Genomic DNA, 27,077 nt, shown 5'->3' on the forward strand with positions numbered 1-27,077 from the left:
ACTCTGTCCCTCTAAAATCTTTAAAAAAAAAATCACAAAGGTGTATTGAATTGTATCGCTTGCTGAATATCACAATATATATCGTATCATGAGCAGAATATTGTGAATTGTATCGTATCATGAGATTATGTATCACTACAGCCCTATTTAAAAACAGCCAACCTGTGGAAGGAGAGCCACTTGACGTTTTCACAAAGCACCAGGCCAGACGTCATGAGGAGCTCTGCAAAGTACAGCGTGTCGATTCCTTCTTCTTCATGCTTTTTGAACTGGAGGCCGGAGTTCTGCAGCAGGTCGATGGAATCCTGCGAATACATGTCTTCTCTGAGGAGAAGATAAACGTCACATTACATTCTTAGTATGGTACAAAACTAAACATATTTTGTTCACCCTGAATCACCAGGGATGTGGTATTCCACTTACGTGAGGTTGAATTTGAAGTTGAACTGCCACGTCGTCGTCCCCGGAGGATAAGTGCCGTCCTCGTTCATGAACGTGAGTCCGAGCTGGATGATCTTCAGGAGGTCCACGTTGCATCTCAGCAGCTGGTACTGGTAGTCCACTGTGCTGCGAAACTCTCCGATTGGCCGCACAACAACCCCAGGGAACTCTGTGTCCTAATGAGCAACAGAGATCATCACTGATCTGTTAAAGTGACGAGAGTCAGCCACTTCATCTAATCTCTCAAAGGGAAGTATACAGGAGTAGTTCAGGTATAGTTTAGGTTTGGATTTGGATTTGTGAGCACAGAGTGGATCAATTGATCAGCTCAGGATGCATGTACGTAAAATTTGTTTCGCTGAACAAAGTCAAAACTCTCACCATGGCGACATAGTTGTAGCTTTGGATAATCTGTCTGATCTTTCTCATCTCTTCTTCCACATTGCTCGCCCAGACTTCACAGATGATCTGACTGGAATCTGCAAGTGCAGCTGGCATGTTGGTAGGTTGGATGAAAAGCTAAAATCCTAGCAGTCCTGCGGCACTCAGTGGGAGGCAAAGAGCGAATCCGATAAAGAAAAGAGGGACAATCCTGGAAGAATAAGGAAAGGAAAATGTCAGCCAGTTTACCCCGTGATTAGCAAGGGAATTTGAACTAGGAGTATGACACACAGAAAAACTAAAACCTATCACATTCCAGTCTGTAAAAACACCCAAAAAACTCCTCTTCTCTGATGCACCTGTATCAAGATTATAAACATCTTTTTCAATGCATAAACGTGGAGATATAAAATAACGCTGTTTTATAGCTATAATTGTTTCTATTTTTTAAAACAAACATAATGTGCTGGCATACCTGATTCAAGATCTGGGCAAAAACTGAGTTAAACATCAGACAAAGCACACAACAAAACCGTCAGGAAGCCTGTAGAGCTGTGGTTTGAGCTTTAAGAAAAATCTAGATCCTCTGTAGGGAATAATAGCTTATTAATGCACAATAACTCTTTCCTTTAGAACCTTTTATACTTTGGCCCTATTTGCTATACGTCATCATTTTACTTTTCTCATGTTTAATCATCACCAAAATGTAATGCCCAACATTTAGATTAAACAGGTAAATTAGATGAGATAGAATATTGACATTTTTTTACATCATGTTGCCATGACAGCAGAAGGAGCAACCGTTAGCTTAGTTAGTTCAAATTCAACTAGAAAGCACCAAATACAAAGAAAAATGTTAACTACAAGCCAGTTGAAGGAGTATGCTTACACGAAATTAATTAAATTCACTGTAAGCGATCTATTTGAAACAAAAACAAACGTCGCAACGACTGGAACGCTAGCATTTAGCTTAGCATCGAAGCTAACCTTCGACGGGAAGCGGCACAAAAACAAAGAACAAATAAGAAGCGCTTCCCTGTTCCACTCCTCCGCGTGTTGTACTCGAGCTTTATCTGCCATAAGGATGACACACTGACGTTGGGAAAATTATTAAAATATCATTTTACCTGCTGTTTTCTTCAATCGAAGCCTGTCAGCCTGGTTGATGAGGATGTTTTCTTATTCGTTTTCTTTTCGCCTCTTCGTCTTCAAAACGCACAGGAGCACCACCTGCTGCCAGGGAGTGATTGCGTGATGACGTGATATCTACTAGCCCTACACGTACTCAATAGATAAAATATGAGAACAAATTCAAGCCTTAGTTTACAGTAGCATGCTGTTTTTTTTTCTAATTTATTGTGATTGCTTGATATGGACTGATATAAATATTTGCTACAATTTCTCATTTTTTTTTCCCAGTTGCAACTGATATGCTTGTTCTTTTTATTACAAACAAAGCCATAAAACACACACTGCTCCCGCATTTAACTTTTTTAGTGAGAAACAGGGTTGTTTGGATGAAGATGTTTTAATATTTTTAAACCTGCATGTTTCCTTCATATACAACTGAAATCAAAATTTACATACAGTGTAAAACATTTTTTTCTCTGTCTCATTTTAAATCAGACTAAACTTGTTTCTGTTTTACATTTATCATCTTCGAATTCACAAATGCACCAACATTTATTTAGTATTTAGTATAATTTCCCTTTTAAACTGCAAAGCCTAGATCAAATGTTTTGGATATCCATCTACAAGTACTCTTAATGTATTTACATGTTAATGATTTCTACTGGACTGTACTTTAAACCGATAATGCCATTATGTTGCTTTTTATTGTTTTCAGACATGACAGTCTCATTTCCTATTAGGAGCAAATATCTAAGTTGAAAGAAAATCATTCAAAATTTAAATCTGTCAGGGATTTGAATAATTTGGGGCTTTAATGTACGTTGGGATTATCTCATTTAATTTATTCCATATTGACAATATATCTGTTCAGTAAAGAAAAAGAATCAATTGTCATTCCATTTACCTTTTTATTTAGTTGAGACTGAAGCAGGATAACACTTCTGATCTATTTCCACATGATCTTTTTGAAAATAAAGAGTTCTTTAGACCGTTTTGATCCATTAGCTGTTAAAGTAGAAAGTACAAGGATGTTGCCGCTTCATGTTTATATTTCCTTTTCGTTTTCTCAGGTCAGAGCTGGCAGATCCAAATATTCCGGGTCAGGACCTCAGTAAGTCAATTTACTGTACAGAACATGTAAAACAAAAAAAACAAAAAAATATCACTGTGTGACAGAGAGTTGTTTATAAAAGTGTTGAGGCTTTGTGTCCATCTTCTGATGGTGTCAGTTACAGAAGCAGCAGAGGTCAGAAGTCACTGCTCCGCCCGTCCAGATCTCCTCTGGATGTGGGAAATCTCCAGTATCGGCATGAGGAGCTGGAAGGCATCCTGGATATAAGATGCACTGTTGGAAGCCTGAGTAAGAGGAAAATTGATTTAATTTTGTAAATGTCATAGAGTTAAAAAAAAATGTAAACATGAAATGTAGTGCACAAAATTATAAATGGAGTGATGGACCAAGAACACATCCCTGCTGGACTGCAAAACAAAGCAATTTACAGGATGGCAACAGTTCTTTCCCAGACTTCCACCCACCTTCCATCTCTTATTTAAATAACTCAAAAGTGTGGCCTGATTCACACTTTTCCAGTAAAAGACCACTGTCTCATGCTTTGTGGTGCCAATCCCTATCGAATCTTTCAAGTCAACCTTTTTGCCACACAAACACAAATGCTGCTCTTAAAAAACATTTCCATATGTAAAATGCCTCTTTAGGACACCTGTCACATAATAAGGTGTGATTTATATCACTAAACTGCACACAGTGACTGTGTTTATTCATATTTTAAAATGTATTGATATTTATTGATATTCTTATAAAAAACAATGGAGAAAGATAGTAAAAATAACAATGCTGACAATACAGACAGTTTTAGTTTTTTTTAACACATCATTAATTGTAATTTATCATCACAATAAATCCAAATTTTATCACAAGAAGTTTATCACCATACATGATACAATAAATGCCTAACCTTAGATGCAAGATTCTTTCATTCGATTTCTGTTCGTAATTCAATTAAATATTATTGGTTAAATCTTATTGTAAAGTTATAAAACATAAAATGAACACAAACCTCGAGAAAGATTCCTGTAATCAGCGGGTTCAGGACATCTCCCTTTTCTTTAAACTGTAAAAAAACGCAGCTATCAGAACTCTAAGTATTACCTAAAAACTTTTTATTTTTTCAGACTAAAAATATTAACTGCTGCGGCTCTGAGTGAAAAATTAAAATGAAACATGAATACTTTGACAAAGCATCAGTTCACTTACCCCCGCTGTGGTCAGGCAGGAGGTGAACTTCTTGGAAAGCAGAGAGATTTCTTTACACAGGACGACAGTTAGTCTGAAAACAGTCAGATTTAATGCAATTGGCTTCCCTCACCATGTCTGTGCATGTGGAAACTAGAAAACGTAACGTGGCATTACTGTGACAAGACGTTGGCGTCTGTGCTGCTGTTGGAGAGCAGGATCTTCTCGGCCAGTTTGTGGAAAAGCTCAATGGAGCGAGCAGTCAGCTCTGCCAGACTCCGGATGGCTGTAGCATGGAGATCCTAAATAATTTTACAAAATCTGTTTATACTTTCTAGGAATTACAAATTTCAAGTGCATCAAACTCTAAAAATATTGTTCTGTTTTCCTCTTTTCAACTTGAGTGAAGTCACTCAACTTTGTGGCTTCACAAACTGACGATGGACTCACCTCTGCAGAGTGCGTCCTCTCAGTCTCTTCGCTGTCTTCCTGTGGTCTGCTCATGTCGCTGACCGTGCTGCGGGCGTTCTGACAGGCCTGTTAGATTACAGATATGATGCCGTTATCGCTAACATTTAGAGGACAATCAATGGACATAAGAAATGGAGCAACTGACAGACTGGAATGCTCTAATCTGATAACTGAGTTGAAAAGTTATTCCATTCCAAATGTAATGGTAGCATGATGTATTTAAATGTGTTAAATTTGGATTGCTTTCATAAAATTAGACTAAATATTACCCTTTATGACTGTGGCTGTTAGCAATTTGGACACTAATTGTTTGGAGGTTGACCACATCTTGACAGCCCTTGATATTTAACAATGCACATTAATCCTCCAGCACTGGAACACTTTCAGATCTGTCATAGCATAATTATTATAAGTAGCTAGTTACTCCAGAGCCCTGCATCTAACACCATAAAATCCAGAAGGAATCGGTCACAGACGTAATAAAATCATACCTTAATGAGTTTGTCAGTTGTGGCAGAAACACTGAGACCATCAACGGCTGACGTTAAATCCTTCTCAAACTCTGTGCCATCTTCGTCTGGGAACAGATGAACAAACCAGTTTCATCCTGGTGACTTTCATGCAGGTGCAGACATGCTAACCCCCCCAAAAAAACTAAGTCTTACCTTTCTTGTCATCAACCTCCTCATCATCAAACTCCACCATGGAGAAAGATTCCTTGATTTGATCCAGCTCTTCTCTGAGCTGGATCAGCTCGTCTCCAGACAGAGTCGTCAGCACAGACTTCACCTAAATGAAACACACAGAACTAAGAATAAAATCCGAGGGCATCTTGGTCCTACCCTTCGTAATTTGATGAGCAGACACATTAGCTTCTCTGAGGTCGTTGCCAGTGTTGGACACTCTTCTGCTCGTAACAAATATAATTTTTGGTGTAGCACCTAAACATTTTTGATAACTTTGAAAACGTCTAGCTTCCCTTAAATTAAATTTCCAGAGAAATTCTAAAGCGCTAAATTTACTTGGTTGTTTTGTAAACCTTCAGTTGAGTAAAGTTCAACATGTGAGTTGAAGTTTTGATAATTGACAAAAGAATTCTTAAAACTGAGATCCAGTAAGATGAGTGCTTAATGTGCGTCTGTCACAGGATGATTGCCTTTTAAAACTTTTAGTAATGATAAAATTTCAAGACTTGATCAAATTAGACATAAAAGTAAAATCTCTTGCATAATGTTTAATTTCAATACAACCTTTTTTTTTTTTTTAAAGAAATCAGGGAAGCTGTACCTTAGATTCGCTCTCTCTGGACAGGATCTCCAGGGCTTCGAGGTGCGACAAACCCTGGAATTCATCAAACAGCATCCCGTAGTGCGCCACCACCTTCTTCTCTGTGTCTGACGACTCTTTCTCTGCTGTCTGCAGCTCCTCTCGCTCTTTCGCCTCCCGCAAAACCTGACAAAGAAGCAGAAGAAGAAATAAATTGGATTTTACCTTCCCCTATCAATTCATTTAGACTTTACCCACCTGAGACAGAGAGGCATTCCTGTTCATCAGTCCTTTGGTCTTCTTAAAGCCAGGATCTCCTTCAGCTATCACATCCATTGTCTTCTTCCCAATGAACTCCAGAGCATCCAAACCTCCCGTGATCACAGTCTTCCCCTATGGAGATGTTTACTTTATTTGAGATCATTTTACTGGATAAAAAGTGACCAGAACCATATACAGTAAAACATCTCCTCACTGTGGTCTGAACAACGCTGGTCAGAGACGAGAACATTCCCATTGCGCTTCCTACTGGTGAGGATCCTTCAGTTGCAGATTTTTCTGTCTCGCTGCTGCCTTCGCCTGCAGGAGAAGAATCCAAAATTTGATGAAAAACATAAAATGTTTTGATTTATTCTATCTTCTCTTCAACTGATAAATATGTCTCACCCTGCTGTTTTTCCTCTTCCTCCACCTTAGCTGACAGTTCAGTTGGACTGGGAATTCCTAGAGATGTTTCTGCCTTTTCGATGACTTGAGTGAGCCCCTGGCCTGGACAAGCAGAGAATAACAAGTGATGAAGAGTAAACACAAACAGGGTGTGGACTGTGGACATAGGAACGGACATGGTAAGGAATGGAGTTGTTTGTCTCCATTCCTAACCATAGAAAAAATAAACTAGAACCTTTCTTATTGCAAACATTTCATATATTTGGTCATATTCAAAAATTATCATTTGATTACTTGGTCATCAAATTTGGCAACAATACCACAGATGAAAGACAATATACATATATTTTTTTAAAGTAAAGACATACTAAGTTGTTCTCCTTTTTACTATTCATTGGCTTTTCTTAAACATTTCTGCTATTCTTTAGTCAGTCTTAAAAAGTTGTTTTTGTCTCATAAGTTTTCGACAAAATAATTATCAAAAACTTTCTAGGAATATTAATAGTTTTAACATACATTCTCCCCTTTCCTTTTATTGCTAATTAGCTCAGGGTTAGGAAAATTGGGGGCTCGTCCGGAATCACAGACTGAAGACTAAACCAAACTAATAGAACTTAACGAAGTTGGCAAGTTTTTCCAGACCTCTTTTCCTCTTCGTTGCCTCACTTTCAATATCTCTTTTTAAGGAGGGTACAATGGCTTACCCAAAATTGCAGGATATCATGTTGACAAGAAAGCCTTTTATAAAATTATTTCTAGTAAACAGATATCACAGACATTTTCTTCAGTAACTGTTGCAATTTGCAAAACTGTACATTTTGAAAGAGCGCAGCTAAAGAAAAACAACAACAAAAAAATCCAGACAGGTCTTAAAAGAGACAGCTTGGTGTTCTGGAGACTCACCCACAGTGGCAACAGTAGCTGTTGCTGTGGACAGGATGGATTTACCCCAGCTACCCCAGTATCCCCATCCACCTTGAGAGACAGTTGATTCACTTGGCGTCTGTGAGAGAAAACGGAGGAAACTAAAATATGAAACACAAAGTTGATGCAACAATAAATAATTCTTTGGTAATTCAAATAACCACAAAAATGTACAATTAGTTTAGTCGTATTATGTGGTTAAAACTTGAACTTAGCTTCTGTGAAACATTTTGACTTTATTAAACCTCTTAAAAGATGCAATAGATTTATTGTATGTAACTATGTGGTATGCCATTACATGCATTCAGACTTGGCTTGCCAATAACATATTTGGCCACCTATTATATTTGCCCAATTCACAGCTAATATAATAGGCTATTTAATAAAAAAGAAGAAATTTGTACTGTTTAATCACCATTAATGATAATTCTATAATGAAACAATTGGAGACTTATTTTATTTGTGACTAAATAAAGGATAACTTGGTGGCATGATTAAGAGCTACCTTTGCCGGCTGCTGTTCCTCCTCTGCTTTTGGTGTTGGCTCGGTTTCCTCCGCAGGTTTGGTATCTGGTCTCCTCCTGGCTTTCCTCGTTGGGGCTACATCAGTAGAGCTGTCTTGTGTAGACACCGAGGAGCTGCCTGGTGTTTCAGCTGGAGAGGGGTCTTGGATCCCAGGCGCTCCCCCTGTCCCATCGCCTTCTGAATGAGGTCCTTCGCTGTCTGACATCTTCTCAGACATCTCAGCACAACATGTCTGCAGAAAATAACAGACAGCATTAAGTATGAAGGATTTTTTTTAATGTGCCCTTTAGGGCTATGCACATTAACAGTCAGTCTAACAACAAAACTAAAGAAGCCTTAGACTGAAGGTTGTTGCTGTATGACAGTCTCATGACAGTTATGACATGCTAACAGCTCAATTTCTGAGCAGCAGAGATGACACAATGACTTGCTGGGAATGGGAAGCACTGTTAATCCAAATAATTTCCTTTTGCTGCTCCTCTTTAAATCTTTTTTTTTTCTGGCCTTATGGTTAGACAACCATAAGGCACAGACAGAGACGTTGGAGTTGGAACATATTGTTTGAACTTTAAACTTCCTCCTTCTCTTTCAGCTCTTTGTTCCTGATCTACTGGTATTATTTGAGCTTTCGAGATGCTAATTAGTTGCTTCCAGTTGTATAAACCATACTTTCTTGCCACAGTTACGCATCAAACACGTAACTGTTTAAAGATAAATTAATTTATCTTTAATTTTATATAAATTAAAGATAAATTATCTTTAATTTATATGATCCAGCTGTGTTGGACCAGAGACCAGGCTAAAAGTTGCCGGACACCACAGCATTGTTTGATATTCATGCTTTAGGATATTACGGATTTAAACTTCTGGTTTCCCCACAGACTCTTACAATTAGCACTGGGCGTTAATGTGTTTCAAATCTGTTATTGCTGGCTGTTGAAGTTTTCAAAGATTTATAACGTAGAAAGTTTCTGCTAAAACAGTAAATTTGAACTAAACATTAACGTTATCCTCAGCCAATTTAAAAAGAGTCATGAAACCAGCCAGAAATAAGACAAATCAGAGAGTTTTTACAACAAACGAACCTTTTCTGATCTCAGTCTTGATGCTAACAGCTAACGTTTACCTCCAATCTGCTTGTTGTTTCCTTCCCAGAAGTAATTAGAAGAATTTTCCGTTTTAATTAGAGCTTGGAATTCCCAATCCAGGCCTTATATTTATGTTAATTTTCCAGATTACAGAAATAATTCAAGTTTCTTATTGTTGTCCAGAAAGATTAGCCACGTCACATTTTGTTTTCAAAGGTTAGGTCTGTCAGCTGCTGGAGGAGGAGGGACTTCCGTCTGATGTCTTCATAATAAAAGCAGGCCTGAAAAACGAACGTTCAAATGTATAAATTGACGCGACAGATATATAAACGGAGTTTTTCCTCATGATTTTGCCATATTATTTCTTCACCTTTGGTTCAGACAAATTTAGTCCATATTATTAACAAAAGGAAAATAGATAATGTTAATAGAAGCATATGTGCCCTTTGTGCCATCATGTGTTACAACAGTCAAGGCAGACGAGCATTTGGGTTTGGTGGTGTTAGGTGTGGACAGGTGTGTCAATACAGAACTGCTCTACACTTTGTGACAAGCCCACACTAGTGGAATAACATCATTAACCATTTCCTGCATGAACAGCACAGGGATAATTTCATCTTCACGGACAACAGAACTCCAGCTCATTGAGGTTAGATCATTATATTGCAGTATTGCTCATCACTGTTTTATTTTGAAAGATGTTATGTTATGTTATGTTATGTTATGTTATGTTATGTTATGTTATGTTATGTTATGTTATGTTATGTTGTGTTGTGCTGTGTCCTGTTTGGAAAGCTTGATGTATAAAAGGAAACGGAAGTAAAATGTTGAATATTTCGAAATAAAATCATGAAAACGAGTTTATCGGGGGAAAACATGTTTATCTGCTTCCCCCCTTCTTCTCTTTAAAGTAAATAATCTATAAAGTTATTTATTGTAAAATAAAAATACAAAAATGTATAAAATCCAATCAAATATTTTCACTTAACCAAATAACATATCACAATTTGTGTATGTATTTTTTAAACAGTAAATATTTTATTTTATTTTATTTATTTATTTATTTATGTATTTATTTATTTATTTATTTATCTATCTCTCTTTTGTTCCGTTCTAAAGTGTTTCACAGGTAATTATTAGGCCACGCCCACTTAAGCACCTGTTCCAGGAAGTTGTTGGAGCGTACAGTATGTGCTCGATTTCAGCACTGGAAGGATATGTCTTTGATTTAAGTTTCTGTCTTTTGGTCTAAAACAAGCTTAAGTCTGTTGAAGACTCCTGTGTTGTGACTTAGCAGCAGGTAAGTAGGTTACATGGGATATGATTGTTTGAAGTCCCTTCATAGTCTGAGTAGAATCAGTGCTGATCTGATCTGAGGGATAGTGACTTTTTTTCCCCACAGGTTTTCTGTTTCATGAACTGTAAAAAACAAGATTTATTCAAATATAAATATTTTTTATATGTTTTTAAAAAGATTTAACATAGTTTTGTGAGTTTAAATCTGTTTTGATATTCTGACATATTGCCATCTATCATCAACAAACTTTTCTGAAGTATTCAATGTGCTAATATTTTCATAAAGGGTCAGTTTAATATCCTTTAGTTACAATTAATTAGTGTAAATGTAATAGAAAACCAATATCTTCCTAGAGACAATATAATAATTAATGCCACTATACTTGAATTAGAAACATTGCTCAAAATGTAAATCTCTTTTAATAAATATATATAGTACAACATTAAAGTTAGATTAACTGAGAAATCAATGTTAATAATCTCTGTGTTCATCAGAATATTATGTACTGTAATCTATTTAATGAAGAGGATAAGAAAAAAAAAGAATCAGACACATCTCAGTCATCCTGTAAAGACTAAAAAGGTGCATATTTGGTTTTAGTTTAAATTCAACATAATGCTATGATACCTAGAGATTGTAATATTAACATTTTATTAACAAAAAAAGATACTGAAAAACGACAAATGGGTCAGTAGCTGTGTGCTGTTGTGTCACAGCCACCAACTCTACCTGTTTTGCAGGATTTTCTGGTCTAGATGTGATGTCAGCCTGAAACTTCACTCAACATGTTATCTAAGAAGCACTGCCTGTCACACACGCTCCTCCTGCTGCTCGTTTGCTGGACAGCAGATGGAGCTTACAATGACTCGGAAGCAGGGTCCTTCACAGAGCTGGCCCCAGTCGCCTCTAGCAGGTACATCTTGGCAAAGGAAGGGTCCAGCATGCTAATCGAGTGTAACGTGACTGATGTTCAAGAGGACGTCCGGTGGTACAACTCTAAAGGACTTCTTCTTGGAAAAGAAGAAGGTAACAGGATTTTATTATGATCAGTTTTTATTTGATAATTTACCCTTTAAGTTGTCAAGAAACATCTAATTAACAGTTCATGACTTCTCATTTCCCTCTCATATTATCATGGCACAATGCAAAGACTCATTTCTTTTAGCCACTCCAAAATGAGAAAGACAAAGGAACATCCCTTCAAAAAGGAAAGATTTGTTCATTTATTCATGTGAAGCACAACTATGGAATTCACTTGTAGAGTTGGTTTCCAAAGTCCCCCACATCTCAATTCAAATGATCATCTTTGGGTTCAGATGTACAAAAACAAGTCACATCTATGGAGGCCCCACCTTGCAACTAACAGAACTTACAGGTTGCCAGTGCCAGGTACCAAAGCTCTCCAGACGAAGTTTGTATATTCATGTGGAAATACAGCTCTTAAATTCCATTAGTAATGGTCTTAAAAAGTCTTAAATTTGAGATGGTAAAATGTGCAAAAACTCTGTACAGATTATAGGTGTTTAATTGTCTTTTCTAATTTTAGGCGGGAAGTGGCAGATCCAGGAGAAGGGTGTCCTAAACATCAGTGTGGTGTCCTTTGGGGACCGCGGCCGCTACACCTGCGTAGCCTCAACAGGCATCGGCCTCACCAGAAACTATACGGTCATTCTGCGTGTGGCGTACACCAACAGTGGCCTGGGGCTGTACTTTGTCATTGTGTGCTTGGTGGCTTTTGCCATCACGATGGTCCTCAACGTGGCGCGCTTGTGCATGGTCAGCAGTCACCTCAAAGAGACAGAGAAGACCATCAATGAGTTCTTCCGCACTGAGGGCATCGAGAAGCTGCAGAAGGCATTTGACATTGCTAAAAGCATTCCCATATTCACCTCGGCAAAGACGGTGGAGTTCGCCAAGGTCACGCAGTTTAAGACCATGGAGTTCGCCCGTCACATCGAGGAGTTGGCACGCAGCATTCCTCTTCCGCCGCTCATTCTGAACTGCAGATCATTTTCAGAGGAGAACATGAACCCAGAGAATGATCCTGGAAAGATGGCTACATCAGCATCCAGGAACAGGCAGGCTTTAGGCCCGCCGTGCCCTGACCAAATCGAAGAGGAAAAGATGTGTGAGGCAATGCTGTCGAGTGGAAGACAAAGGAACGATGGGACCGGTGAAGACTTGAATGTGTCTCTGCATAAAGTAAAGGTTGACATTAAGGATGATGAGAGCAGTGCATGAACTGAGTGGGAATTCCAGCAAAGTCCATTTTTACAGCCAGATAACTTAGGTTTTTGTCTTTGAAGATTGCCTTTCATCTTAAATGTAGCAATTTATGGTTTATTTTAATCCCATTCTTATTCCTGCAGCTCAAGTTCTCAAACATAAGCAAAAACTATATTTTTTCCTTTGCTTTCAGATATTCTTTAACTCACCATCAGATTTCCAATTTTTGTTTTATGTTTCTGCAATTTTAGATCATTTCACTCATTCAAGGTTCCTTTATTTCTTTGTTTCCTTCTTTGTTCCCTTTGACAGGCAGGTCAGCCTTCACTGAGAAAATATTGCCTGGTAAAATCATTATCTCTCCACTTCCATTGTTGTCACATCACTCATAGGTAATTGGTTTTGAAGAACTTGACTGATATCACGCATGTATGTTTACACAGGTCTTTGTTTGCCTGAAAACATTTAATTGCAGGGTTGAAATGAGGATTTTAAATAAAGCAGAAAAGGAAGATTCTTACACAGTAGTATGAAATGGAATATTTACCAATGAAAATGTCATATTTGGTCTGCAAATTAAATTCATTAAATTCTGTGATTATATGAGAAAAAGACTTTAATTTTCTATAGAGGTTTTTTGTATGCACATGGTGATGTGTGAAAGGCAAATTAATTACTCATTTGGATGCTACCCCTGCATGTTTATGTCAACAGAAGTCAAAAACAAAGATTTGTAAAATGTATAAAAGTGATAATGTTGATAAAACGCAGTCCTGTCGATTCTTCTTTGTGTCTCTGAAGGATATAAAAATTAAACAAAGCAATGTGATCAATCTGTGAACTGGGATTGAGGTAAAATGGTCTGAGTAGTTATGAAACTGGTTTGCTTTTTCCTCTTTCTGCTTCACATTGATGGAGAAGAGCTGAATGGAGTGAAAGAAGCTGAAATCAGTCTAATTTAACAATAACAATCTTTATTGTCATTATAGAACCATGGAATTACATTACATGGATTATAACAAAATTGGTGAAAATCGTACTACAAGGTATTTAATGCCCTTATGACTACCAGGTATAAACTGTTCTTCAGTCTGTTTGTCTTTGCTTTTATGCTCCTGTATCTGTATCTGTAGCCAGATGACAGCAGTTGGAACAAATACACTTTTTCAGACTGATCTTATTATTTTGTGTTAGCTGTGGTTACATGGAAGGAAAATCATGCAGCTGTTATCAATTTGAGTCAGAACGGCTTCCAAGTCTGGTAAGTAGATGAAAGGAGAGTTTTATTCATAATTAAAAACGTCAAGCTTAGAAGTTATCAGCTGCAAACAAAGGCTTTAGACTGTCCAATACATAATGTGGCAAAGTAACAAAGATGTCCTGCAAAAGCAGATACTTTCCAAAATCTATCAAAGGCTTGTTGATGACCTGTGGATTTTCTTGCATTTTAGAGCAGCGTGCCACAAGGATGAAGTGATAAGAAAGTGACTCAAAGATTAAAACTTTACTGGACCTTTGGTCAGAAAACTCTTCCCATCTTAACTCCGCTGATAAGCTGATGAGTTCTCCAAAGGGAGGTGCAAAATTAGATGTCAAATAACTTGTGATTTACTCCATTGATGACATTAATGAGATCTTAGCGGCTGGAGATCAGTCAGGAATCAGGATCCAGAAGTTGATATCCTGACTGAGGGATAAGGATTGATTCTTTGTATGAATTTCATGTGTTATTCACTTATCTTCACAGTAATAATAATGCTAAATATTTTAAAACAGTAGCAATAATGATAAGGGTTGATTGGATGTGCAGTAATATACAGAAACCACATGATGGCGCTGTTGGTTAGCACAATTTCATGTGATCTGCGGCGCTCTAACAGCCTGACACGTTTGTGAGTCACATTTCAGTTCAGTAGTCGATGGAAGTATCAACTCCTGTTCAAATCCTGGGTGCACTTGAGTTCTTCAGTTTTAAATATTGAAACATTACAAAATGAGAGATGCATTTACCAGTAAGAAAAATTCATAAAGCAATAAATTTGAAATTTTATAAGAAATATAAGATTAGGAAATTAGGAAATGACATGAACTTTCATGCAGGTTTAAACTTTCAACTTTACATGCAAGTTGAAAGGTCCAAAAATAGTGTGAAAAACACATCTTATGCCTGGGGCTTAAAAATACCCTAAACTATCCTTTTGGTTGCACATTTGCAAGATCTAATTAACACAATCAGAGGGATTTTGTCCATTAAGTAAAATTAACGTTGGCTTCACAGTATTTAACGATTAAAAACATATTTTGTGGGGAAAACGTGAAAGGAAAAAAAACAAAGCAGAATATTTATGGGGTATGACTCCCTTCAGGCAAGGTAAGGTAAGTTTAGAGGAGTATTTTCATATTCCTTTGTATTTATTAGTGGAATGATGTTAGTCGTTTTCCTGAGTTGATGGGTTTGTGTATTTGCTCAGCTTCTTCTGTGCTTATTAGTCACCTTCCCTCAGTGTTCCTGGTCTGCTTCTATTTTCCTCCTTATTAGTCACACCTGGTTCTCATGCCACTCATCAATTCTCCAAGTAGTTATAAGCTTGTCAGATTCTCCTATTTTTCACTGTCAAGTATCTTCCGTGCTAGCTTCTCTGTGCTCCAGTTGCTTTCAGTTTCCAGTCAGTTGTTTTTTCCAAGTCTCCTGTGCCAGAGCTTCAGTTTTCCTGTAAAGCTCGGGACACACGACACAGCTTCCACAGTCATCACAGACAGAAGGACTAGGTCCTGGGTGTTTAGCTCCCATCCTCAAGGGCTGGTGTAGATGTGTCTCTGCTCCAACACAGCTCACTGAAATGGTCCAAATATCCTCAGTGTGTCAAAGTCTGCAGAGGTTCTGCTGATCAACCATCATCTGACTGATCTAAAATGACAAAAACATGAAGAATATCAGTCCTTGAAAACTGACACTAACAGACTGCTAACTTCGGCCCCTTAGTTTGCTGAATACAGATGATATAATATTTGCTAAAATACTAACTATGCTACTAGAGAAAGTGGCTCCTGCATTGGTTAATTTTGACCAAGAAATGTTTGTAAAAGGTCTCCATGCTGCAAAATATATGAGAAGATGATTTGAAATAATCCATGGAAACACATCTCTGCAACATCCAGAGGTTTTATTGTCTGTGGATGCTAAAAAAATGCATTTGACAGGGTTGAACAGACATATTTACTTTAGACACCACAAAGATATGACTTTATGTATGTATGCAGTGGAGAGCACTTTATTAACCACTAGCCTTTGTTAAAATTGACAAAATCAGAGAGCTCAGTGGAACATTTTATTTGAACCTATAAATACTTATTTCCTTTTTCACCCTCCTGAGTATGTATTGTAATTTAGTTTTTTGTGTAAAAGAAAGTGTAAATAAAAAAAAAAGTGAATGTAAGATAAATAGGTTCACATATGTGAACATATTTCATTTAGAAATGTCTATTTGTTAAAGTCTATTTACTTTTATATTTCTTTTTTACTGTTTTCTCTTTAATGTTGTATAGATACAGATTTTTAAAACGTCAGCTCACAGCCTTTATTTTTTGTTAGTTGTCGGCAAATATGAGGTCAGGTCAGTGACTGGCTCCAGATTTCACTCAAAATTGTTTGACTGAGACTCAGGTTGGCTGATCCTGTTTCCTTCAAAATTCCAGTTTTCACTTCTTCTCACACCAACAGGTCTTTGTGCTGACAGACCACCGATACTCCAAAATGATACAAACTTTCCCTGATTGGGAACATGGTCTGAAATTGTGGAGCAAAAAGTGTAGTTTGTCCCCGGTTTAAGTGTTTTTCTTCAGTAAACTCATTAACAACATAAGGTTAAAACTATATTGTCTGCACTTGGATCCAACACTTCAGAAAAGATGAAAACCGTTCACCCATGGGACGATTCACAAAGAAAAACAAGGGAATAGAGATATATTTCATTAGAAATAGACTGAACTGGAGAAACTATGAACAGAAAGGGACTGATTGCAGTGTTATGTTACTTTATCTAAGTCTCTGCTATTTGTCACATTTAATCCACTTTTAAGAAAACATAATTTGTAATTATTTTGATTGAATAAACAACTAAGGAACAAAAATAGATGAACATTATTTCTAACAACCGTCAAGAATGATCAAATGTTTATCCTGGGCCAAAAACAAAGTGGTAATGCAGGGGAAAAATGTTTTATCTGCCATTGTAATTAGATTTGGCAGAATTATAATTAGATTGACATAAACTGTGTTTATTTGGTGCTGTATTGAACTCATCTTCCCTGTAAAGTGCTCTGAGATTACTTTTGTTGTACAGGGAGACTAAATAAATAGAAGCGAATAAGGTTGCAGGCGCTTTATCGAGCTCTCCTTGCACTGGGCCTTTTCTGTATCCACTGGTATTTTTCCCAGAGGTTAATCTCCAGTAATACAGTTACTCAGTCTGCCCTACCTGTGAAAATATCAGGTTGGCCGGCATCCCAAATAACAATAACCTTGGGCCTCTGTGTTGAATAACTCTAAAAATCCATCCATCTTCGTTTTTTTTTTTTGTTCTCTCCAGAAGCGAGCATATCTAAACAGAATTGATTGGCACGGACGATCATTCATCATAGCGAGCCTGAGCAGGCGTTTAGAGAGAAGGGGAAGGAAGATTTTAGGGGAGGAATATTTCCGACGGGCTTCAGTGTCATTGAGGTAAACCGAATGAATCGATTGGGCTAAAAAGGATTGGCGCAGAGCGTACAAGTCAGGGGAAAGTTGTGGGAGAGAAAAGCCTTCCCCTGCCTTGCTAAGGGCGTGTGACTGATTAAGGATGCTTGTAAAAACAAATGAAGCCTACATGCTGCAAATTTGGGCCTCTTCAAATTAAATTGCTTATAAAATTAGGTTAGAATAAGACCGCTGCTAATTTGATTTCGTTTGCAATCAACTGGAAGAAACAAGACAAGGGGAGAAGATGATGAGTCACATGAGACAATGAGAGAAGAGCGCGTCGTTGAGGTCTGTAGGACTCCATGCAGACGATTGAATCGGCTGTTCAGCCTGTTTGTATTAATGGCTCTTCTGTTTGTGGGCCTGATCTCAAACAAAGTGTTGTCCTTATACCTCAGATACTTGACTAGGGAATGAAAAACATTTTTTTCTTTTTTTTCTTATAATTAGTTGTTTATCACAGCAACTTCAAGAGGTTTTTCCTTCCATAACTCACTAATGCATGTTGTAAACACTAATACATCCTGTTCATGTTATAGATGTGAGTGTGCAGGCAGGTTTCACAGACTGTGGAAGCTAGGAGAGAGCAGAAAGCTGCACTGATTCCAAGAATAGCTCCATGGATCATTGGTTCATACAGAGAACAATGACCTGTAATTAAATCTGAGGAAAGTGGTAATTCCAGCAGGAAGTTTTGAAATTACTTTCATTAAAAAAAATACAGTGGTGCTCCAACCAAGGAGTTTTGACATTTGTCCCAAACTGACATATTTTATTCAGTTGTTGTTTTCAGCAAATCCTAAGGTTAAGCTGCTGAACTAATACAGTTACTACATTGAAAACAAGTTAGTGTGACCATCAGAAACTTTTACTGTTGGGAAAAAGTTTAGTTTTATATTGGAAATGCAATTGTGACTTTTGCCCTTTCAAGCGACAAACATGTTTCACAGTTTAATCCAATGTGATAATTAAGCAGTTGGAAGCATCAGCTGAACGGTTTAGGTCAAATCTTTGTTAAATGTTCTTATGGAGCTCATACAAAATAAAATCAGGTTAAAGTTCTAGAGTTCTTCCTAAAACTGTATTGTGTTGACTGTATTTTGAACTTTTGAAAACAGCTCTGCTTTTAAAAATATGTGACTCTATTTCATCTCCAAGGAAACAGAAACACAACATGATTTCAGTGGTTGAAGTTTAAAACCTTTAAGTGAAGTTTAAGTTCAGAGAGTTCATTTCAAGAAGCGTCTAAATTGGAACAGGAAATTGCCTCTATTAAACTCTCCAGGTTTGTTCTTTATGCTCAGAGCAGTTTGATGTCCTGGAACTGCAAACAGAGCGTGTTAGAGGCTGTATTTTCCTCCATTATGCAAGCCTTACCTAGACCATACTTAAGTGCCTGAAATTAGTGGCTCTAGGTTGGGAGAAATTGCCAAAGAGGCCCCTTACGTTCCACTCTGATTCTTCAAATAAGTCAAGTCAATTGTGAGGTTTTCTGTTTTGCCCTTTTATTCACTTTCTTCCACAGCTTCAGTGGAGGATGGCTGCAGTACTCGCCTCACTCGCCTGTTTTGCCATTCATTATTCATCCAATCTTAAAATCCACAGGCTTCACATCCGGCTTATTTCCAGGCAGCCAGCATCACAAGCTGCTCGCTTGTCAGAATTATTCATATTTCAAGCTCATTTGACTTTCAGCTCTTTTTGAATATGAAGAGAAGTGGAAAGTCAAAAAAATGGGGACTCCATCTGTGATGTAAAAAAAAAAAAAAAAAAAAAAACATCCCAAAGGAAGCGTTGTCAAAGTACACAGTGTGTCACCAGCAAGCGTTGGAATGAACAGGTTGCCAAATGTTTTCACACAGGAATGTCCAATTCTATACATCAAGGCTGGTGTCCTTCATGTTTTTGATGTTTTCCTGGTTCAACAAACCTGAATCGAATGAGTCATAATCAAACTTCTGCAGAATGTTATGGAATGGTGAGGGTTACTCTCTCATTTGAATGGGCTGTGTTGGAGCAGGACACATCAAAAATGTGAAACATACCAGTCACTTCAGGACTGTAAGGAGGTCCTGTGTTAGGGAGGAGGTTCAACTTACCCAGGCTTACTAACAGATATCTAGCTAAACTGAACCTGACATCGGCATCATCAATTTTTTATGTCAACCCAAGTTTACTGACTCTGCATGTGGTCCTTGATGGAAAAACAGTGGAGCATATAATGGAACAAGTTAAGTCAAGAGTGAAAAAGCTGCTTATGAAGAAAGAAAGACCTGAGTAGTTTTTGACAGGGATGATGTAGCTCCATCCCCAGGGTGCCACAGACTAAAGCCTTTCTTTTTCTGTTTCTTATTTACCAGATCAGACAATTGGAAATGAAAACTCTTGGTAAACACTGCAAGGAAATATGCTATTTTATGTGATATAATTCTATTTTAATATCGCTGAATTCTAGTTAATTAGCAAAGAAAACTTGTTAGATGTCTCAAAAGGAATCCTGCAGGAATGCTCTGACTTTGGAAGGAGGCTGAATGCCAGTTCACATCTCATATTTCATTTTTTTTAACATAAAGTCTTAATGAAGTAACTTCAAAGATTTGTCGTTGCAGTGACAAAATGGAAATAAATTTAAACTGGAGTATGTAAGTTTTATAAAAAGTATGTTTTCTCCATATTTGTTAAGACAGAATAACTTAAGACAGATAATATGTGAAAAGATTGAGCTGCTTTGCTTTTTCCCAGTACTCCCAGTGCTAACTGTAGAAATACACAGCTCTGTCAGAAACAACCAATCAGAGTTAGGAAGAGGGTCTTACTGCTGTCAATTATGCTCCTGTGCAGACTGCTCACACTCTCTCCCTTACTGTCTGCTATGCTACAGATGGTTCACTACGACAGATTACCTGTCTCATAACAAACTGCCACAATACACGGATGGTTTTAACAAATATTTTAAAAACAGAATAAAAAAAATGAAACTTATACACTATAGATTGAAGGAGAGATATGTCTTTGCTCTGAGTTCTTCTGACCTGAACCACCATTTTTGAATCCCTCTGTAGGGAAATAAAGAGACACAAATGGATGGATGGATAGATCAAAATAATTTGGTGTAGGTTAAAAATAGTTGAGGATTGGATCCATGGAAACACAAAATGATTCATTCGATTTAATTAACTGTGATTAAAGTGAGATTTACCTTTCACAGTGTTTTACTTCTGTTTCAACCTGATTTACCTGGAATAACAAAGCAGCCTTTCGGTTGGCACTCTTCCCCTTTAACTTATGTTATTTTCAGATAATAGTCTGTAATTCACCACATTGTTCACTGTTAAACTGGTTGCACCTTTTTTACTTATTTCCTTCCCATCACGGATGAGCTGATGGAAGCACTCCAAATAAATACGAAGCACCGGCTCTCTGTCAGATATGAGCTGCCTCACTTTAAATTGTGTCCCGATGCTTTCTAAGACAAACTTTGCAGCTAACTACATTCCACCGGTGCAGTCAGTCCTCGGAGAGTAACGACTGTGAGGACTTAAGTTGACAGGACAGTTAAATTAGATGACTCAGCCCGTTCTCTCCGCTACATGGCGCGACTTTGTGGGCCAGAGACTCTTTCTCCAGCATAGACTTTGGTAATTTACTGAGTGGCAGACTCACTATAAATATGCAATAATGAAGCTTATGAAATATTTATTGACCATCTTCTCCTTTTATCTTTATTCAGGCAGGTGGGATGTGCTCCTCTGTGAGCGTCCCGGATGACATTACTTTAATGGTTACAAGTTCCCATTCAAGCCTCTTGTTCATTTTCGAGGTTTCAGCTCAGGTTGCATTTGCATAAGTCAGCCAAAGCAAGCCCTCAGTCCTGGTAGTCCCAGGCTGTGCAGCATTAATTTACTGGCTCGCCGTACGAGCTGCATGGCAATACCATTCTGTCACATTCAGGTCGTGGCAACCGGCAAGTCGGTTATCCGGTCTGTGTTCAATCTTCTAAACGTGACACATGGCCAACATGTTTACCATTCATGAGTGTTTGCTTTGGCATGACAGAAAAAGACCAAATTCTACACATATGCTCCATAGCTCCACAGTTTGGGTGAAAAGCTATTAAATCTTTCCTAATATCCTGCTTCTCTTCATGCTGTAATTAATTGTGAAATATATTCATGTCATGTAGTTCTGGACGATGCAGCTGAAAAATATCATGATACAAAAACTTTACATCCTACCAAGTATTTTATGCCTAGGCTTCTAGTGCAAATATCTTACGGTACTATATTTGAAATGAGATGAAACTAACTTACAAGGAAGTTTTCAGTAAGATATACCAGCTTGTTTTAAGTCAATAATTCCTTAATATTGCTGAAAATTTATTTTTAGCTACCCTGGCAGATTATGGGAAACATGTTTTGCTGTTAGCGGCATTATCTGTTGTTTTTTAATGCACACATACACATTTTTTTACTTTTTTTAAAATGGTTTGCACATTCCTTTGGATCAGAGTATTCTGTTTTGAAAACCTGCACCATGTTTTTGGTTGAAATTTTTCCCAAATAATGGAGCTGATCAGTGGTCAGTGAACTGAACAGTGGACCTCTGCCTATTCATGGCTCGGTATATTTCTTTTTAAACAGAACTCTAAATTATTGTGGGAAATGTGCATATTCACAGATGTTTTCATAGAATATCTTAAATATTCAAAGCTTGGGAAGCTGAGATAAAACCACACCATGTTACTTGACAAGCTACTGGCTAGCGTTTGCAAAGCAGCCAATCAAGGAGCCCCATTTATTTTCCTTTGTGCTCATTGGCTGTACTCCACAAGGGAAACCGTTGATATGTTAGCATATTTAGTAGAGCTAATGCGATTTTGACTCTCCATATTAATGAGTAATAGGGCAAATTTGGTGTTTTAACCATTAAATTAGACAGTTTAAAGTGCAGTCTCTACCCTCCAGGGAGTCCATTGTATATCTTCCAGCAGGAACCAATGGTGCCTGGACTTTAACAAACGTAGAATCTCAGGCAGAATATTTAAACATCTAGCAGCTTTGTCTGGCCACATGAAGCTGTATAAAAAGTTACATCTGACTGTAAAAATAATTTCAATTAAAGTCAGGCTATTAATGATTAGCATTCACTTTAAACTCATTCCCACATAACACACAGGTAGAGTTCCCTAACAATCAAGAACTTGCTCCAAAGGAATTCTTTAAACTTTTAATGCAAGCTGGCTGCTTTTTCCAACTCAGCAGGCCTGTACGAGTGGACCCACGTGGGGAATATGGCAGCAGATGAGAAGGATATGGAGGGTGATTTTTAGGATTAAAGCAGAGTGTCCTTGTGCAACTCGCAGAGCTGAAAGAGAGCGCTCTTCCCCTCCGCCCCCAGTGCCCACGAGACATCCTATCGTTTTAATGCCTCATTTCTCCTCCATCTTACAGCCTTGGGTTCATTTTTCTGATCTTCTCATTAAGCTGTCCTGTGTGACTGCTCTTGTATGACATTGAAAATTTATGTAAATGTCTCATTTTACGTCATGTATTTCAAACTGCAGTCAGGACCTGGAAGGCCTCTTTGGGTCGGAGTCAGTTGATTTACATGCTGGGATCCGGACATTATTCACACAAATCATGATGAAAGAGCAAAAAAAAAAAAAAAAGCCATTTTTTTCCCCGTCCTCTGCTGACTGCTGGATCTTCGGCTGATAAGATAGTATTGTTACTAAGAGCTCTGGCTTGACACTGAATGAGAAAATTGGGGTCCTCCGAAGTGAAATGAGTCTTGGAGAGGATGGAGTGATCCTCCTAAAGGCTTTGTTTTTATCAGTTTCAGTCCCACGGCTGACGGTGTCGCAGACAAACGATGGCGCCGTGCATTTGCTCATTTGGCATCGCTCGTAGCACTTCTTGAGTTTTTCCAGGAAGCTTTTTATGCAAGAAGAAACCCCACATGGGAGCAACGACTTGTGTAAACAAAAATCTGAAGCGAAGCCACCCACCCGTAAAGAGCCGACGGCCCCGAGTGCACGCGCAAACATTTCTGTTGTCCCAGTACTACACAGAAAAACACTTTTTTCATTAAAGAGAATCAGCCAGAAGCTTCCTCATGTCTTCATGTGAAAGCTTTAGACATTATTAACAGAGGACTGAGCAGCTGAGATAGTAAAACCAATTAGGAGTCTGAATATGCTCGCGTAATGAGAGATGACACTGGGGGGCTCAGACTGTGGAGACCTGTCAACTGGCAATGGAGGAGCTACACAACTTAAACTCTGACACCTGACAGTATGCATGAAAGGAGCATATAGTATTTAACTTTTTACACCACTGGTGTCCAAACTTTCTGCATCACAGTCTAAATTCACCAAACAGTAAGTTTTCAGGTCCTCAGAAGTGAAATGGGTCTTGGAGAGTAAGTACTCTGGGCCTGATTTATTTTTTCCCCATTCAGAAATGCAAACTAACTTTATGTTAAATGATTTCTTTTCTTCTTACCCAGTAATTAATAAAACATACAATGTTTTATTGAAACCAAAAATAGAAAAGAAAAGTTGGAAAAGGAACAGAAAGAAAGGAAGAGAGCTAACTTGATCCATTCTAACTTAATGGATTGAATTGTTTTCTATTTTGTTGGTCTAGGAAATATGTTGGTCTATTCCCAACAAGAAAAACTAGAAATTTTCTTGAAAAACTTTTGCTGGGTTTAACCAGGCTTCAGACATATATTAATATAATGTCAAAATCTGTTTTTTGAATAAAAAAGTCAAGGGTGTTTGTGTTCTTACTTACTAAAAAGGTTAATAAAATAAAAATACTTTGTTTTCATTAAAGGACATGTATATTTGTCATTGAAAACTCATCCAAAAAGATTCCCAGACGTTTTGCTGTAAAACATTTACCACCAACTCCTCCACTGTCATACTATTCATCCCTGTATCATCAAACTGTTTTTATTAAGGATCCCAGTTTCAATCTAATACATTTTCCTTCCTTTCAATAATTTTTTTCTGTTCTCTTATAATTTCCTGATCATTAGTCCTGCCACACTATTAGAAAAACAGACGGAACACACATTTCAGTCAGAAAAGGTGTGATGTGGCTTGATCAGAATAAACAAAATAAATCTAAAGGAATCTGCAACTTTCACAATCCATAGAGCATTTTTGCCCTCAGTCTATGTACATAAAAACTGTTGAGAGCCACAAATATTACCTGAAGTTTTGAAAAAAAAAGAAAAAAAAACACCTTATAATTTTTGATAAACAGCTACTTCAGGAATTCTGTTACTTCTAAAGAGCAACCATTTTATTCTTACTTTTAGGTTTTAATACAAAGAAAAACATACAACTTTTTCAAAAAGGTCTTGAGTTTTGCACATTGTTTCCATCCTAATCACAAGAAAAATGAATCTAAATTCATTTTTAGAATCTAAATACATTTTTCTTGGTACTTTTAATGTCATCCTGTTGTGGTAATTAAATATAATTATTCCATAATTCCATAAAATCTGAAAAAATATCTAAAGCTTTCTTTTCTTATTCCATCTCTTTTTAAAACTTCATTTTTGCTTTATAAAACACTTTTAGCCAATGTGGAAGATCCAAAGGGCCAGTAGTGGCTCCGGAGCGGCAGGTTGTAGATCCCTGTTTTATCCTATGTCAAAAACTAAGGGTACAAGCTTCTGTCAAATTTTAATTAATCGAGTTTGATGGATTAAAATGCCACGCCCAAATCAAAATCGATGTTATCGCACACAAACATCTGTTTATTTACGTCATAAAATGCTTATCGCACACAAACACCTGTTAAATCTGCGTCATCAAATGCTTATCGTATAAAACNTTTAGTTTGGTCTGGTTTTGGTTTGTTAAACTATTTGAAAATAAATTGTAGCTATGAAATTCCAATTACCTGTGCAGAGGATTAATGGCGGTGCACACCGTGAGCAAAAGGTATTCATCACTTGCAGTGCAGTTATCTTTGCATGTTGAATCATCTGGCACAGTAAAGCCCATCTACCACAGCTACGTACAACACCTTCCCTGTTGCTCCACGAGTTTTAAAGCGATCCTGTTCTGGCAAACACTTCCTCTACTTGATACGCTGAAGCGCTCAACATATTGATTTCCGGAGCAGCCAGGTTTCCTTCTCCTCCCAGAGTGTTTGCATCCCGAGGAGTCAGTTAATGGTGTGTTACTGACTCCGGCCCAGTGATCCTTTACATGCTGCGCTCACACGGCCCTCCCTTCGCCCTGAATATCCATCACCGCCGGAGTGGCCAGCCCTGCTCATAACGTATTTATGAATGCAGCCTGGGGGGGGGAGGCTTCTGCTCTATGTACTGATACACATTTTAGAGGTTGCATTTTTATCACTCTCCTGCTCCTTTCCGTCCTCTTTTTCAGCCACAATGGCGATACTGTTGGGATGAAACATTTGCATTAAATTGTTAACATGCTGCAACCCCTGCTGATCACAACAGGGAAGTGGGAAGTGATAGTTCAACACAGCTGAAATGACTTGAAATAGTTTAACGGAATGACTCTCATGGACAAACTTGTTTCATTTCAAGTGTGTTTATACTTGAATGCATCTTATGTGTCTTTACTCAGAGGATTCTTCCTTTAAACACATTGGAGGTGTAATATTGGATATTTTCTCAATCTGATACTGAGTCACTATCACCAATACTGATACCAATACTTTTACTTAAGTTTGATACATCAAACTTCTGACTGTTAGGTTTTTGTTTTACTACATGGATGTTTTCTGTTTTCAGATGGTTTTCTTGAGGTTAGCTCAAGAAAACGAGATGACTGGTGCAAAGTTTGCTTTCTTGATATTAACTCGTTATCTTGAGAAAATCATCGGGAATACATATAAGAAAACATCCTCAAAAACATCCACTCTTGGCTTATATAGGACATAATTTGGACTAAGATTATAGGAATCTAAAAAAAACTTTAATAACATATTAACATGACAACCAGTAAAAATAGAAAAACAAAAATAGCAACATTTTAGCATTTGAGAACAAATTAAACCAACGTCTTTTTGAGGTGGCACTGAGAAACTATATAAAAGTTTAAATAAAATTTCAGTCTGAAACTAACATACTGTCCTCACCACGGTAGCATTGATCCGATACGGATAGGCTGTAAAAAACAACTGAAGGAAAATAAAGCTCTGCTCCATAGACTTAATAGTAACTTAAAAGTTACCATAAATAGTTTATGGAACTGCAGGAGGCATGGGCTAATCTAATTTATTTAAGAAGACTTGGTGTTTGAACCAAATTACACAGATTATAAATGGGCATGGAGCTATGAATGTGTTTTTAGTGTATAATGAGGTCAGAAAATGTAGAACACCATCTCTTATTTTATGCACTTATGTTGTCCAAAGAAACTACAGGAAAATAAAAGCTGCCTGTTAGTGTTGGTTTTATAGTTATTGAAGAATGTGCAAGAAACAGTTGCAGACTCTACTAATTTAGAAGGAAAAGATACATTTTACATGATCTATTTTGGACCAAATGTCTGAATGAGAGCTTTAGTCACTTGCAGTTTAGGGTCAGATGCCTAAATGCACTTATCATAGACATCATATCAAATTAATTTTTTGCCTTTAATTATTTCTTTGAATCACACTTTTTACT

At 37.5% G+C, this 27,077-nt stretch overlaps 3 protein-coding genes and 1 long non-coding RNA gene across 6 annotated transcripts in view; 1 reads left to right on the forward strand and 3 right to left on the reverse strand.

Moving 5' to 3' along the window:
- Positions 1-2,052, reverse strand: part of cnot8 (CCR4-NOT transcription complex, subunit 8) — a 4,109-nt gene extending 2,057 nt beyond the window's left edge. Inside the window, exons 1-4 of the mRNA XM_007573531.2 lie at positions 1,950-2,052; positions 823-1,033; positions 424-617; positions 163-324 (exon numbers count right to left, since the gene is read on the reverse strand). Of these exons, the coding sequence (XP_007573593.1) occupies positions 163-324; positions 424-617; positions 823-939 (473 nt within the window). The 5' untranslated portion in view covers positions 940-1,033; positions 1,950-2,052. The remainder of the gene's footprint in view (positions 1-162; positions 325-423; positions 618-822; positions 1,034-1,949) is intronic.
- Positions 2,053-2,843: 791 nt separating this feature from the next.
- fam114a2 (family with sequence similarity 114 member A2) lies at positions 2,844-9,393 on the reverse strand. 2 transcript variants are annotated; one of them, XM_007573532.2, is made up of 14 exons: positions 9,186-9,393; positions 8,040-8,291; positions 7,514-7,613; positions 6,611-6,712; positions 6,420-6,523; positions 6,203-6,337; positions 5,966-6,130; positions 5,344-5,467; positions 5,170-5,255; positions 4,658-4,744; positions 4,385-4,509; positions 4,229-4,301; positions 4,032-4,085; positions 2,844-3,309 (listed from the first exon to the last, which is right to left on the reverse strand). In XM_007573532.2, the coding sequence occupies exons 2-14, from the start codon at positions 8,274-8,276 to the stop codon at positions 3,208-3,210; spliced, it is 1,494 nt and encodes a 497-aa protein (XP_007573594.1). In that variant the 5' UTR covers positions 8,277-8,291; positions 9,186-9,393; the 3' UTR covers positions 2,844-3,207. The 2 variants fall into 2 exon arrangements, with proteins under 2 accessions (XP_007573594.1, XP_007573595.1); XM_007573533.2 differs by having other exon boundaries at positions 9,145-9,393.
- A 267-nt stretch (positions 9,394-9,660) lies between these two features.
- Positions 9,661-13,437, forward strand: LOC103152879 (microfi brillar-associated protein 3-like). Of its 2 annotated transcripts, none has more exons than XM_016661513.1 (3): positions 9,661-9,796; positions 11,185-11,470; positions 11,991-13,437. In XM_016661513.1, exons 2-3 carry the CDS (start codon positions 11,230-11,232, stop codon positions 12,683-12,685), a joined length of 936 nt encoding a protein of 311 aa, XP_016516999.1. In that variant the 5' UTR covers positions 9,661-9,796; positions 11,185-11,229; the 3' UTR covers positions 12,686-13,437. The 2 variants fall into 2 exon arrangements, with proteins under 2 accessions (XP_016516999.1, XP_007573596.1); XM_007573534.2 differs by lacking the exon at positions 9,661-9,796 and adding an exon at positions 10,294-10,447.
- On the reverse strand, positions 12,761-25,587 carry LOC107833123 (uncharacterized). Its single transcript, XR_001658834.1, has 2 exons — positions 25,331-25,587; positions 12,761-15,578 (listed from the first exon to the last, which is right to left on the reverse strand). It is a non-coding gene; the product is annotated as an uncharacterized LOC107833123 (long non-coding RNA).
- Between the last annotated feature and the right edge of the window lie 1,490 nt (positions 25,588-27,077).

Source organism: Poecilia formosa, unplaced genomic scaffold, assembly GCF_000485575.1.
Source record: "Poecilia formosa unplaced genomic scaffold, Poecilia_formosa-5.1.2 Scaffold332, whole genome shotgun sequence".
Taxonomy (NCBI): domain Eukaryota; kingdom Metazoa; phylum Chordata; class Actinopteri; order Cyprinodontiformes; family Poeciliidae; genus Poecilia; species Poecilia formosa.

Coding starts and splice junctions, on each gene's coding strand:
- LOC103152879 (XM_016661513.1), top strand. CDS start 11,230: ATGTTATCTAAGAAGCACTGCCTGTCACACACGCTCCTCCTGCTGCTC. Junction 11,471..11,990: donor TCTTCTTGGAAAAGAAGAAG/GTAACAGGATTT, acceptor TTCTAATTTTAG/GCGGGAAGTGGCAGATCCAG.
- fam114a2 (XM_007573532.2), bottom strand. CDS start 8,276: ATGTCTGAGAAGATGTCAGACAGCGAAGGACCTCATTCAGAAGGCGAT. Junction 5,468..5,965: donor CCAGAGAGAGCGAATCTAAG/GTACAGCTTCCC, acceptor TGTTTCATTTAG/GTGAAGTCTGTGCTGACGAC. Junction 4,086..4,228: donor CCTGCCTGACCACAGCGGGG/GTAAGTGAACTG, acceptor GTTTTTTTACAG/TTTAAAGAAAAGGGAGATGT.